Here is a 14,100-nt window from a genome sequence, read left to right as displayed (position 1 = left end):
CTCTCAGGTCGTCAGGTGCAGATCCTTTAACTGTCCCTAGAATTAGATTTAAGTGTGCTGAGGTTGCTTTCAGTTTTTGTGGTCCTGCTCTTTGTTTTTTTTTTTGTTTTTTTTTTGGCCTGTCCCGTTTGGCTCTTTTGCCATCAGAATTGTTGTCTAAAGGCAAAGAAAGATGCCCAACGGATTTACTTTACCAAATTGACCATCCCAGCCTTGCCGTAATGGTCCATTTGATTCACCTTTTATTGTTTCTTTTATTTTCACTTACTGAATACGGGACAGACTTGACTGGGGGAAAGAAGGGGAGAAAGAAAGAGGGAAAGAGAAACAGCTGAGAAGAGGGACGGGGGAGAAGGGCAAAAGACAAAAACCAACAGAACGGGCAGAGAAAAAAAAAATGCATATATCAATCACCTGGATCACCTGCTGAGAAAGAAAAAAGAAAACAAGCAGAAGAGAACAAGAGTAATAGAATAAACAACATCACAATGATATATGGGAATATGACAGTAAATACTAAATATTAAACATTATTGTGCAGCACATAAGATCAACAGAACACAGTGTGCTTTGAAGTAGGAGCCAAAAAGGGTGTAGTTTGTGGGTGTGATCACCCGTGTGTACACCTGTGAGCATGGACGCGCTTGTTTTTTTAAAAGGTTCCTTCATGTAATGATCTGCTAGAGGGTGTGGGGGGGCCACAGCCCCGTCCTCCAGGGCGTGAAGCAGGTGTGGAGGAGATCAAAACTCCAGACATCCAGAGGCCCCCAGAACACAAGAGACCAAGGAAGACCAACAGAGGGGCAGCCGCGCCACTGTCCCAGAAAGAGCTGAGGAGAGTCCCAGATGAGGGCTCACTCAGCAGCCGCGGAGCAGAAGCCAGGGGGAGTTGCAGTGACGCGCCCGTGAGCTCCGCCGGCAGCCAGCCGCGCCTGAGTGACCGAGCCCCAGGCCGAGAGGCCGGGGGCACCCCACCTCCGAAGTGGCCCGAGCGAGCCCCAGGCTCCAGGCCCCGATACGCGGCCGCCAAGGAGTTAGCCGGTGTGTACCTGGACGCCCATCCCCGGACACAAAGAACCACCAACGCACGGATGTCTGAGGGGGTCCGCCACTGGCAGGGGAAGTGGTGGTAGGGGGAGATAGGCCTCCAAACCTTGGAGGGCCTGAGATGTCCCCAGAGAGGTGGCGCCTGACACCCAACCTGACATATAGACACAGACATACAGGCACACACATATACAAACATCCATTCCCACCCTCATGCTCTCATATGCACTTACTCCACACTCAACCAACGTGGAGACAGACATAAAGAGACGCTGTACACACGATCACACTCCCCAAGCGTACTCTACAAACCGGGTCTAGGTACCCTTGCCCCTGGAGGGGGGAACTGCACCCAGACCCAGGTGGTGTTACCCTTTTCCCTGCGGTGGGGGGAGGCAGACCGCCCCGACTCCGCAGCAGCAGGAAGGCTCCACACTCCAGACCGCAGTCGGACGGCCAACTCCTCCTCCTAGCCCCCCCGCTCCAGCAGGTCGCAGAGAATGGGGGTGAGAGAAGACTCCAAACCTCCCTCCACCCGCTCATTGTAGTGTTGATGCATGTGTGTTCTAAGGTGCATTTAAAACCCAGGAGGGCATGGAGCTACCTGCCAGAGAGCAGCAGGTAAGCGCATGGTCCCTCCTGCTAGCCCTCAATGTCTACGTGTATTTAAAATTGAGAGGTGGGCAACGATGCCAGGGGTGGGGTGTACACCCTGATGGTACTTTGGATTCCGTGTATCGTGCCCACCCCCAAGATCCTATATGTATGTGTAATGAGAGTGTGAGTAATGTGAATGTCTAAGTTGTGGTCCTGCTCTTTGGAACCATCCGAACGCTGATCTGAGGTCAACTGGAACAAACTCAAAACCTTTTTATTCTCACAGGCTTACTGTTCAAAACTTTATATATGTGTGTGTTAACTTCTATTTTATGTTTTCATAAAGTTTGTTTTGTTTGTGTTTTTATTGCCTTAACACTTCGCAGACCTACACTGGTTTATCTTAAAGGAATGTACTGTATAAATAAATTATCATTGCGATTGATCACCACCTTGTAGGAAGCTTAATTTTGAATTAAAGGTTTAATTCAATCAAAAGAAAGAAAAAAAATACTAATGTTTGCCCTGTGATTGCTCCAATCTGTACTCATCCCACCACCTCCTCAAAGGGAAGCCAACTTCTCCATCTTCTTCCATTTCCTTCCCCTGACCTCGCCTCCTCCACTCTCTTTACCACCGTTCTCTTCATCTATTATCACCTTCTTATCCCAGCAGATCAGCTATTCAAAATCATTAAAAAAAAAAAAAAAGCAATCTCTATGATCGATCAGATTAAAAACACTGTTACTGCCAACTGATAACGTATCAGCATTTACTCAGCAGGGCTAACGCTTTTAATGCCAGTTGTTCTTTCAAACATTTCATCCGAGTCCGAGTTTTTCTTTTAACATCATTTTGATAACTAAAGCGAATGAAGACACACTTTAAAAATAGAAACATAGATCTAAATTAATGAAGTGTAGACATGTAGGTCTGTTTAAGTGGATCCTTGTCGCCATCTTCTGGTTTTTGTTTTTTTTTGAATCAGTCGCCAAAACAAAAGCGAGACTAAGTTTTTTAGAAAGACTTGCTACCCATCCACTATCTTGAAACTCCCCCGGGGCTGTTATTGGCTCATTACCGATCCAAATAAAGAATAAACAAAATAAAAAACATCACCGACATAGCTGCTGTTTAATCCACCCACAGATTGAAAATTAGTGTCGTTTTTCTTTTCTTTACCTGTCAGCTCCACGCGAATATTTCTTCCTTTTTTTCTGTTTCTGCAACTCAGTCAAAGCTGTTCAGGTTGAACTAATAATATGCTCCACACTGCCAATAAAGACTCAGTGTGAGTGGCTGTTTCCATTCAAAGTGAAAAATAAAGTATCTCATTGATAAGTTAATTCCACTGTACGTGCAGGTGCTTGGGAATCTTTCGGGGGTTAAAATCGGGGTGTTAAGTAAGACTGCTTTCATCGGAGACGAGTTTTGCTGAATTTGGAAATAATGGCTAAGTGATAACGCAAGAGGAAAGGGCGCACGGCCCGTGTGGTTTGATTATGCAATCAGTGAGTGCCGGCTGATCAGAGGAGGTGGGCGGACCCCGAAGAACTCGAGCGGTAGTTTGGGATGTGTGAAACAGTGAAATCCTCTCCCGATTAGTGAATTAATAATCAAAGCTGAATTTGGGTTTTAAACACAAAATATTCATTAGCTTTAGGAAATTCAGCTTCGCCCCAAATTATTTCCCTTTAATATGTTACATTTATTACAGAAGTGTGTCTGTTTTGGACCCCATGTGTGCCATCACCTCCCCCGCCGTCCTTCGGGCCGGCCGGCTCTGCGTTTGCACACGGTGCAAAGCGTTAGTCACAAGATTGCATCAAAGTCTTTGCGCCTTGCACCCCAATTCGTTAGAGAAGACATCCAGCGGCCGCTGAAAGACGTCTCAAGAAGGCACAACTCAAGATCAGAGAAGAAAACAAAGATTTTAAGTGAGATAACTGAACATTAATTTATATATATATATTATAATTATTGTTTTTACTTCTTTTTTATGTTTGTTTAAATACGTTTTTTTTTTGTTTTTAGTCTGAGTATTTTTCCGACTGTCTGAGAAGACAGCAGTCATGTTTAAAAGCAAGGATCCAGAGAATTTTCACCTGGTGTCAGAAGAGAAGAAGAGATACAGCACACCGGAAAGGTAAACGATTAAAGTTTGTCTTAATAGTGTTTCAGATTAGAGTAGAGGAACATGTGATTCCCTGTTTCCAACAATAAACAGGTGAATAAAAACAAGCTTAAAAATATTCATTGTGCTTGAAGGTTTGGTGTTAAATTGTATTTTAAATCAAAAGAAACAGAAAAGGGTAGTTTCAAAGTTTTACAAAGTGCTTTGGGGGAGTGTCTGCTCACGTTCCTCTGTGACCTACTGGTTTTCCACACGGGACTGGACTGGACTGGTCTGGGGGTCTGATGAGATTAGCTGTGTGCAAATGTGTGTCTGACTCGGATCATTTAGCCGGCTCTACTTCTGCTTAATAGGGAAGTGTGCACAGAGTGCAGCAGCAGCGCATAGACCCACTTTTAAACACTCGTTAATCAGCGATTGTTTGTTTGGTGTCCTCTGATGTTAATATTGTTATTGGCCCTATTATTTATTAGGTTACAAGACCAAGTCAGTTTTAGTCGGGGGGTTACAATGAGGTGTAACAATAGTCGTGCCAAAAAGTGATTTCCGGTGTTCCAGATTAACTGCTTTTATGCTAATTGGTTAGATTTGTTTACAGATTGATCATTTTCATCGAGTGGTCTTCTCTGCCAGTGTGTCATGCGGATTAACTAGTTAACCTGGAGCACCGGTATTTGCCAAAAAAAAAAAAAAAAAAGATTAGCGGTATTTAAACCGCTGCCAAGGACTTGGTGATCTATAATCTGTCAAGCACACCTGTCATGGATGATATCAAGTCAGATCTGAGCCAGAAAGAAGTACCGTTATGAAGTAGAATGAGCAAGCAGCTTTTGGTAAAGTGACTTTTACATATCGTTTATTTAATCCAGGTAAAACGCACACTGACATATAACAATGTAACATAACAGCTCTGTAAAGATAGTTTATGCACATTGTTGTCGAATTTGTTATTTATTTGTGGACTGCAGCTTGGTGTGTAGGTACTTGCTCATTAATAAGAAAATAATGACTTCCCAAGCGCTTTCTCCTTCTCATCCCTGTGATGCATTCACATTGCGAGCGATCGTGGCTCAAGAGTTGGGAGTTCGCCTTGTAATCGTTCGCCTTGTAATCGGAAGGTTGCCGGTTCGAGAATTCATAAAGGCGCTATACAAATACAGGCACTATACAAATATAGGCCATTTACCAGGCACCAGTCTAACCGGCTACGCACCTTTTATTGCATGTAATGCACAAACACACCAACAGAGGGCAGTAATATCCCTTCAACATACATTGTAAAATTACTATTACAACATAGACTGGTGAAGTTATCACTGATTCTCTGTGGCTGGATTGATGCAGAGCTGACTGTTCATGGCCAGTTAGCAGAAATAACTTGATAGTAATATAATGATTAATAATACGTGATGAATTATTATATTTAAGGTGATGGTTTTGATTACAACCCCCAAAGCTGCAGGGTATAATTTAATATTTCTTTGCTAAAATATCAAAAGCCTTCCATAGATGGGAGCTCATGTTCCTCTAACAGCTGTATATACCTTTCAGCATTGATGGTGCCTTTCCAGGTTACAAATTTCAACTCGTCTGACCACAAAAAAGTGTTTCACTTAACCTCAGTCCATTTTTAATCAGCTTTGGTCCAGAGAAAACAACACTGTTACCGGATCATGTTGTTGTATGGCTCCTTCTTTGCACAACAAGTGTTCCTGAGCCCATGCAGTGATTTCCGCGTTAAAGCCCTGTTTTTGAAGCAATACTGCTCGAGGGCCTAAAAAAATCATACATTTTCGGCCTTATCGCTTACACACAGAGGTTTCTCCAGATTCTCTGATATTTTTTATTTTTTTTAAATGCTACTTACTGTAGATGAGGAGACATTCAAAGTCTTTCTCAGTTAAATCACTTGAAATGTTTTCTGTTATACTATGAATAAACTATGAATTATGAGATTTTTAAATGACTGCACTCTGTTTTTATTTACATTTTTTGCAACTTCCCAACTTTCCTGTCCTCAGCTTTCTGACCTAATTCTACTTTTTATACAAGAAATGTACTAGTACATTACCATACGGCTTGTCAAAGATTTGCTTAATCTCCAGTCCTAAATATACAAAAAGCAGTGAACATTAATGTAGCAGCACAGGTCAGCTGGTCACAGACTGTACACAAAGATGTTCACAGTTCACAAATGAAATTATGCTTGTGTTTTGTTTTTTTTTTGTTTTTTTTTTGAGTACCTCTTTTCCTCCTATTGCGCTGCTTCACCCAATCTTAGGGTTTCTCCACCTGCCAAATCCCAAACATGGTTCCAAAGCTAGAATGTCAAGCATGTGTAGGAGAAAATGGTCATCTTTGTATAGGTTATTGGTGTGACCTTCCACAACAGTCCCAATTTGCCATGATTTTCCCACCTGTTTGTCATAGTCAATGACATCAGTAGTCATGAAATGTTAACGTAGACTTGAATTACTGCACATCAAAGGCTGCCTCTCTCTTAACTCTGATCCACATCAGTTTGCTTATTGAGCAAACAAATGTACACAGGATACCAAAGCCACAGCCCTCCTCACCACACTGAACCACCCAGGAAGTCTCTTTAACACAATCACCCCCACTGCTCCTCTAACCTCATACTTAACGCTGGCTTTCGTCAGGGCTGTGTGCTAAGTCCTGTCCTTTATGCTTTGCTTTTTGTTTTGTACAAACGTGACTGCAATCCAGTGGACCCCACCAACACCCTTATTAAATTTGTAGATGACACTTGTGTTGCTGGATACTTAACTTGACATAGATGAGGTTCAGAAACTGTCTGTGTGGTCCTCTGCAAACAACCTCAAACTCAACACCAGTAAAACCAAAGAGATGATAAAAAGTAAGGCCCAACCCTCCACTAAAGCAACAGATTATGGCTTTAAGTTCCTGAAAACTCATACTGCAGAGGCACTTAGAGGTCTGCCAAGACAGCAGAAATGGTAAAAGAAACAAAAAAAATCCACATAGAGAATACATTTCCTGATAGTTTATGCAGAGCAGTCACATAGAGGAAAAGCTGTTGGTGGCCTTCTACCCCTCAGTCATTGTAAGTGTACTACATCAGTGTGGTACTCTGGAGAATAAACCTTTGCAGATGGTCGTCAACACTGCCCAGGAATCAAGTGACTTCCCACTGCTCTGCTTGAAGGACATCTCCAGCTCTCAGTGTCTCAGGAAGTCAAGGAAAATAATTAAACTTTTCCACCTTGGGTGGCACTTGTTCTACCTCCTACCCTCAGTCAGACACTCTAGGCATAAAAGAGCCTGACAAACATTCTCGAAACAAAGTTTTTGTTCCCCAGTTCAACCAGAACTCTCACCCCTTTTAATAGCTATTCTTTAGTGAAAGGCATCCCTTTAAGTGATTCCCTGACTGTACAAGTATGAATGTCTTCCTTTAAATCAGACTTAGGGTACATCTAGTCCTGACTGTACCTGACTGACCTGCATGCAGTCAACGGGAAAATAGGATTAAAATGTATGCGATTTGTTCATCGAGGTAACTGCATATGTGGATAGGCTAATAGAACTGGATAAAACTGTCAGGTATTACAACCCATGGCTGTCTAAATCTGACAGGAAAAAATGACTTTTGAAATGGATACAAGATAAAGCTACTGAAATGAACACAGAAATTTTGCACTGTATTATACATCAGAAAGTGTGTACGATAGTGCTAAAAATAACCATGTTGTTGATGTTTTAACTAAAATAATTTCGTTAGGGTAAGAGCACTGAATCGCAGGACTTGGAGGATCACGAGACTGAACATGGTGACATAGCTGTCAAGCGGCTTCAATCAGGGCAAAGTGCTAAAAAGAGTATAGGACCTAAGAGCAAAAATTTGACAGAGGAAACTCAACGACATTTCAGAGCTCTCAGATGCTACACGAAAGGCAGATCTTGCATTTGCTGTTAATGTGATTAAACTTCGCGTTTCCACCTCAGATTCTGAACTTGACTGTAATATTCAAACATAAAGCAGGCTAGATTTATTTCATTGAACAAGAGAAAATAACGCAAAAGCTGCCAACGACATAATTAAAACACAAGCAGAATAGCAATGTGCCATTGCTATTAGCACATAAAGTTAAAAGTCTTGAAAATTTTCCAAAACATCCACATTTTTCCTCAGAATTGGAGATAATTTATCTGCATTTCAGGAGCAGGACCACACCGCCATACACTCCCTTTCCAGTTCTTTATCTATATATGAATCCCGCTGCACTATAAGCTGTTCTTTCTTGTTTTCATACCCCACCCTCTCTTTTTCTATCCATCTACTACTCATTAGAACGTGGGGATGTGCTCGGCCCAGGAGCCACCATCAGTCCCCTCTGAGGCCTTCCCCAAACCACAGCCTCAATTCATATTCAAGCCATCTGCCATTATCTACAGCAGATGCTGTCAAACCTAAATGAGGATGTGCTAATTAATTGTTTTGGGAAATGTTGGCATTTTCACTATAACTATTTTACAATTTTATTGCCTAATTGTAACTTATCTACCTCTAGAAGTTTTTGTTAATGTTAAGGGTTAAAAATTTTGTCCACAACTCATTGCATTCACTCTGTTTTTGTGTATCCAGTGTGCCAAACCACAACATCTTACAGAAAGATGGCACGGGTAACATTAAGCACTGCCATGACAACAGCCGTGCTCAGGAGGATCGAGAGACGGAGAGGAAAGTTGCCAGGAAGAGGCTCTACCTGGTTTCTGTCATCTGCCTGATTTTCATGATTGGTGAAATCCTCGGTGAGTCACGGTCGTTTTCTGCTTTTATTTTGTGATGATTTTTTTGTTCTCATTTTCTCGGTGCGTATCCAATGATGACAGCTGATATTTGCGTATTGTTTGTAAGTCAACAATACACGCTGCCATTTCTGTTATTTTCTGTAACCTCTGACCATCTCTGTCTTCCTTCACTCCTCGTACTTCTCTTTCCTCTCACTTGTCTGTCCTCAGCCAGCTCTCTCACACCTACTTGTGGCCACCTTACTTATTTTTCTTGAATTATATATACATTCTGTATCCCTACAAGTGTAAATCTGACATTGCTGCACTAATATACCAAGTAGTTAATCCATTTCACTAACTGTCCTGGTTCTGTCCTTCTGCAGGTGGGTATTTCGCAGGCAGCCTTGCGGTGATGACAGACGCTGCCCACCTGCTGGTGGACTTAACCAGCTTCATCATCAGCCTGTTATCCCTTTGGCTCTCCTCCAGACCAGCTACACACAAACTCAGCTACGGCTGGCATCGTGCAGGTACATTCATTACAGGATGCGTCTTCCAGTTAGTATGTAATTTATTTGAGCTTTTCTTTATTTTATTCATTCCTTTGCAACTTAATTTTCACCAACATGGCATGCAAAATAAGTGGATGTCACCGCAAAATAGCAGAGCTTTCAGTGCCATATGCTAGGAGTTACATCCTGCATCCACACATCACAGATATATTTATAAAAGATCACATCATAGTCTCAAACTAAAAGATTTTTTTTAACTTGATAGATTATACTTTGATACCTTTTTATATTGTTTGTTTTACATTTTGTGTTTTTATGTTTATGTAATGTCGTAAACATAAAATCATTAAAAGCCACAAAAGGTTCAGTTTCTTTTAAATTCGTCAGTTCCTGACCAGTTTCAGGAACACAGCTTACCCCCAAAACATTCTTTTGGGTAAGCTGTGCCTGTAGCAACTTGTGATTTAGCTGTTTAGTACCATTGATTCCTCCTGCACATTTTCGGCTACGTTTTCTCTGCAGTTTTTAAATTTATCAGGGAGAGAATAACCATCATCATCTCAATATAAAGACTAATAATCATAGCATCGATGTAAGCTGCAAAAGATGCTTTTAATTGTGACTGTTGCAGAAACAATGAAAAATGGTTTAGCAGCATAAACCCAAAATAAATAACAATATAAAAATGTGGAAAAAATATATGAACAATATAGTGCAAAACTGAGTCAGTGGAGTGTATTAAAACCTGCTCTAGTACAGCAGTCTCCAACCTTTTTTGCGCCATGGACCGGTTTTGCCCGACAATATTTTTACGGACCGGCCTTTAAAACCAGTACTGGTACCGAAAAAAAGAAGATTTATTCATAACACACGTGAAAAGACCCAGGAAAACCGAGTTAACGATAAAAACGATAACAAAATAACGCTAAAAACCCTGAAAACCATACATTTCACACCTGAGCCTCAACTCTCGCGGCCCGGTACCAAACGTTTCACGGACCGGTACCGGTCCGAGGCCCGGGGGTTGGGGACCGCTGCTCTAGTATACTTAAAAGTGGAGCTGGACCAGTTCCTCAATCAAGAACTCACAAATGCCACCAAATTCCTGGAGGGAGGTTGCTGAAGCTATCGGAATATGGAGGTGAGGGAATATAGAAAGAAGTGGAATAACTTGAGGCACAAATATCTTTACCTCTGGGGAAAAAACAAACTGGCTACAACAAAAAGCAGGGACCCGTGAGGGAAAAGAGTATCTGTATTTTATTTGTTTCTATTTTCCCGTCTAGATCAGGTCTTACTGTGTGTATTTTTATCAAGTCATCTTCTCTAACTGCATATTGAAATTTGAGCAATTTGCTGTTTCTTGTTGTTTCCAGCAGTGTGCATGACTGCAGATCCTGTCTCTCTCCTTGTTTCTTATTAATGCAGAGATCCTGGGTGCGCTGCTGTCTGTTTTCACCATCTGGCTGGTAACAGGAGTGTTGGTTTACCTGGCAGTGGAGCGCCTCATCAGTGATGACTACACCATCGAGGGAGATATCATGCTCATTACCTCCGGTTGTGCTGTGGTGGCCAATATCATGTGAGTAAAGTGAAGGCTTGTTCATTTTGGAGTTTGTGATTTAATTAAAGCCATTGCAGAAAGGAAGGCAGCACTTTTCTTGAACTCTTGAAGAATGGTCCTTCTCTCAACAGCATGGCGGTCGCCCTTAATCAGTCCGGCCACGGCCACAGTCATGGTGGGCTCAGCTTTCATGGGCATGGTCACAGTCACAAGAAAGGAGGAGACAAGAATCAGATCTCAAACAGCACACACTCGAGTGATGACTGTACGGATGTAGAGCAAAATCATGGTGATCACGGTAAGTAAAATAACGTTTTTTTTATGCCATTTTAATATTATAGGTCATTATCCTCATATTAAAATGGAAGAAAAATGCTTTCTGTAATTGATTTTATTGTTATTCTTCTTCTGCCAGGACGGAGAGCTCAGCAGGCCAATGCAAGTGTGCGAGCAGCTTTTGTGCACGTGTTGGGAGATCTTCTCCAGAGCATCAGCGTGCTCGTCAGCGCCATCATCATCTTCTTCAAGGTAAGGCCTCTCTCTTTCTGTTTGCACACACAGTGTGACCCAACAGTTTAAAACAATTTAAAAGTTACTACTGAAGTTGTGGATGTTATTTTGATAATTATTAGTCCGAAATGTTCATACACCCAGTAGCTAGTCGCGTGCAGCGTACAGTGGCTTTGATGTAACAATTCCTGCATTATTTTTAGCTTCCAACGCTCAATATTCTCAGCACTAAAAACACATTCCCCCCTGAGAAATGTCAAGCAGCACAAAGCCGGGGCTGTTTCCAACAGGAAAGATGGTACCATGTTCACTGTTCACGTGCTGTTCAGTCATTTCGTGCCTTTCTGCAGAGTCCTCAGTGAGTCCTCAGTGAGCCCAGTGTGTTGTAGTTCTTTTCCCCAGACTGTCATTACTGCCAAATTAAGGCCTCCTCTTATATAAGATGTAATTAATTACCACTGTCCCGTGTTCTTTAATGAGAAGCAGTTGGGGCCTTTTTTCCTCTGTAACTGGTGCAGATTTTTACACTGAGAAACTGAGCTCTAATAAACAGAACTTTTTCATAAATAGCAGTTGTATAGCAGACGGTGTTTTTCAGCTTGGAAAACTGACAGCACCATTAATGGTGTTACTGTCTGCCTCAATTGGAAAGCACTTTGGGTCAACTCCTGCTGGTTTTAAATGAGCTATGTAAACCGAAGTGAATTCACTAATATAAATGAATTTGTTTAATTAAATATTTCTGCTATAACTCATTTTCTCCGTGCTTCTCTTTCAGCCAGAATATAAGATGGCTGACCCCATCTGCACGTTCGTGTTCTCCATCCTGGTCTTATGTACCACCTTCACCATCCTGAGAGACATCCTTCTTGTCCTGATGGAAGGTGAGGCTAAAATTACTAAATCAACACTGCAGTGCAGTGCTAATGTTTTCATTGGAATCAGAGTCTGATTTGTCTTTTCTATCCATGCCTCAGGTACTCCGTCGGGGGTGAAATACAGTGAGGTGCGAGACGGCTTGTTAGCGGTGAAAGGTGTTACAGCGGTCCACAACCTTCACATCTGGGCCCTCACCGTGAACCAGGCTATGTTATCGGCACATGTAGCCATAGGTAAGAAAGAATTGGGGGGGAATGCTACTTGATGGGTTCTTTATTAATCTGGATGTGATTAATAATATCGTTAGTAATCACATCCATCGTCTATGATGTAGTCTACGGGGAAGACAATGGATGGTATAAGAGGACATACACTATTCTGCCAAGATGGCAACCACTTAGGGTGAGACACATGCACTATTCCACGCTCAGCTTTTTAAGTAATATGGATACACCATCTGGGTACTTGTAGAGGACTTTAAATAGCTGTACTTGATGGTATGAATGTACTTGTGCACTCAAAATAGTAAGTGCAAGACTGGAACAACATAGTCTGGAATAAAAGCAAATTTTAGTTAGATAGGTTGCTACTATGTCTCAGCCTTTTGTTCTTCCTGGTCATCCTTGACCAAAAAATAAAGCTCATAGATGCAATATAAATACAAAAGGTGACTAACATTTGGTTTATCACCAATCCCTTTGTTTTCCTCTCTCCTCCACAGATGAGTCAGTGGATGCTCAGACTGTCCTCAGGGAAATGACACAGGCTTGTTTTGCCTCCTACAAATTCCACTCCGTTACGATTCAGATGGAGAGGCAGGCCGACCTGAAGCCTGGGTGCACACTGTGTGAGGACCCTAAGAAGTAGGAACCCGCCGTAAATCTTCATCTGATCCCAGCGAAACAAAGCCAAGATTTGTCTGCTGTGGCGCATGTGTCGATGGCAGTCGGCGCTGCTGCTGGGGACCTTGAGGGCTTAGTGACAAACTTGCACGACTGTGTCTAGAGTGCCTTTGTATTGACAGACCTAAAGAAATGTTTAAAAGAGCAATGAGGGTGGCTTTTGAATGCAAACGATTTTACGGGAAACACTAATGTCCCCCCTCCTTTGGGAAGTTTTATCCATTCGTAGGTATAGTTTTCATGATCAATTTCTGCTTTTAAAAGTGTTCATTGTGAAACTGAAATCACTGAGGGGTCTATGCAAAACTGCAGTTCAAAAGTCTCGTGTCAGTGATACAGGGTGTTGTGGTTTTGTGTGATTAAGCAATTATTCACTTTATTGACCTCAGACATCTGATACAAACCATCATTTGCACATTCTATCATAGTATGTTTTTCTATACACTGACTGTTATACCAGACTCCTGAGTGTAGTTTCATACATGATGTCAACACTTCTTCAAACTTTGCATAAGTAAGGTGGAAAAACTCAATAAAATATTCATGTTTTTCAAATACTCTGTATTCTGAGTTTTGCTCTGTGTCAGTGGAATAAGAAATGCATCTTGGGCGGAGGGGTTGATTTCCACCATAACTAACCCCCACCTTTTTGACCTTGAGCCAATTTGCAGTTTTCAGTAAACCTCGGGGGCTGTTTCGTTGTACCACCAGCCTCTGGCATGCTGCAGACAATCAGATATTAATGGCTTGTGTGAGTTTGACCTTCGTCTATCCACCTGTGTCCTGCAGTGTGAGCTGCAGGTGTCCTGAGCTTCAGTGGCGTGGACAAGGTAATCATTAATAACAACTGACGTGTGGCTGGCTGGTGCCAGCTAAATCATTCATTTTATATTTTTAATGGACATATTATTTATTGTATTAAATAAAGCATTAATAAACATGCTAATAAGATAAAACTCCTTTTTTTTTTTTTTTTTTTTTTTTTTGGTTGACTAGCTACTTGCTCACCGCTTGATTCAAGTTTTGTAAATCTGTTTTCACGTTTTCCACAACCAAAGACACATAAACGAGCACATTTCAAGTCCAGTCATGCTTAAGCAAAAACTGCAGCCCCCACTCGGACACGGATGACACCACCTGTCCATTATTTTTAGAAGGACAGCTCAGTAGGCCTCTGAG

The 14,100-nt window shown here is 41.9% G+C and overlaps 1 protein-coding gene across 1 annotated transcript; it reads left to right on the top strand.

The window, feature by feature from the left end:
* Window positions 1-3,433: 3,433 nt before the first annotated feature.
* On the top strand, window positions 3,434-13,473 carry slc30a8 (solute carrier family 30 member 8). The gene is made up of 10 exons (XM_085396671.1): window positions 3,434-3,581; window positions 3,679-3,790; window positions 8,406-8,572; window positions 8,938-9,084; window positions 10,495-10,648; window positions 10,762-10,928; window positions 11,046-11,158; window positions 11,919-12,024; window positions 12,118-12,252; window positions 12,741-13,473. Exons 2-10 carry the CDS (start codon window positions 3,717-3,719, stop codon window positions 12,884-12,886), a joined length of 1,209 nt encoding a protein of 402 aa, XP_085252797.1. The 5' UTR covers window positions 3,434-3,581; window positions 3,679-3,716; the 3' UTR covers window positions 12,887-13,473.
* Window positions 13,474-14,100: the final 627 nt, after the last annotated feature.

This window comes from Rhamphochromis longiceps, linkage group LG22 (assembly GCF_057381845.1).
Source record: "Rhamphochromis longiceps isolate RC_006_pf linkage group LG22, R_longiceps_female_GT1.1, whole genome shotgun sequence".
Lineage (NCBI taxonomy): Eukaryota > Metazoa > Chordata > Actinopteri > Cichliformes > Cichlidae > Rhamphochromis > Rhamphochromis longiceps.
This window is presented reverse-complemented; position numbering and strand designations above follow the sequence as displayed.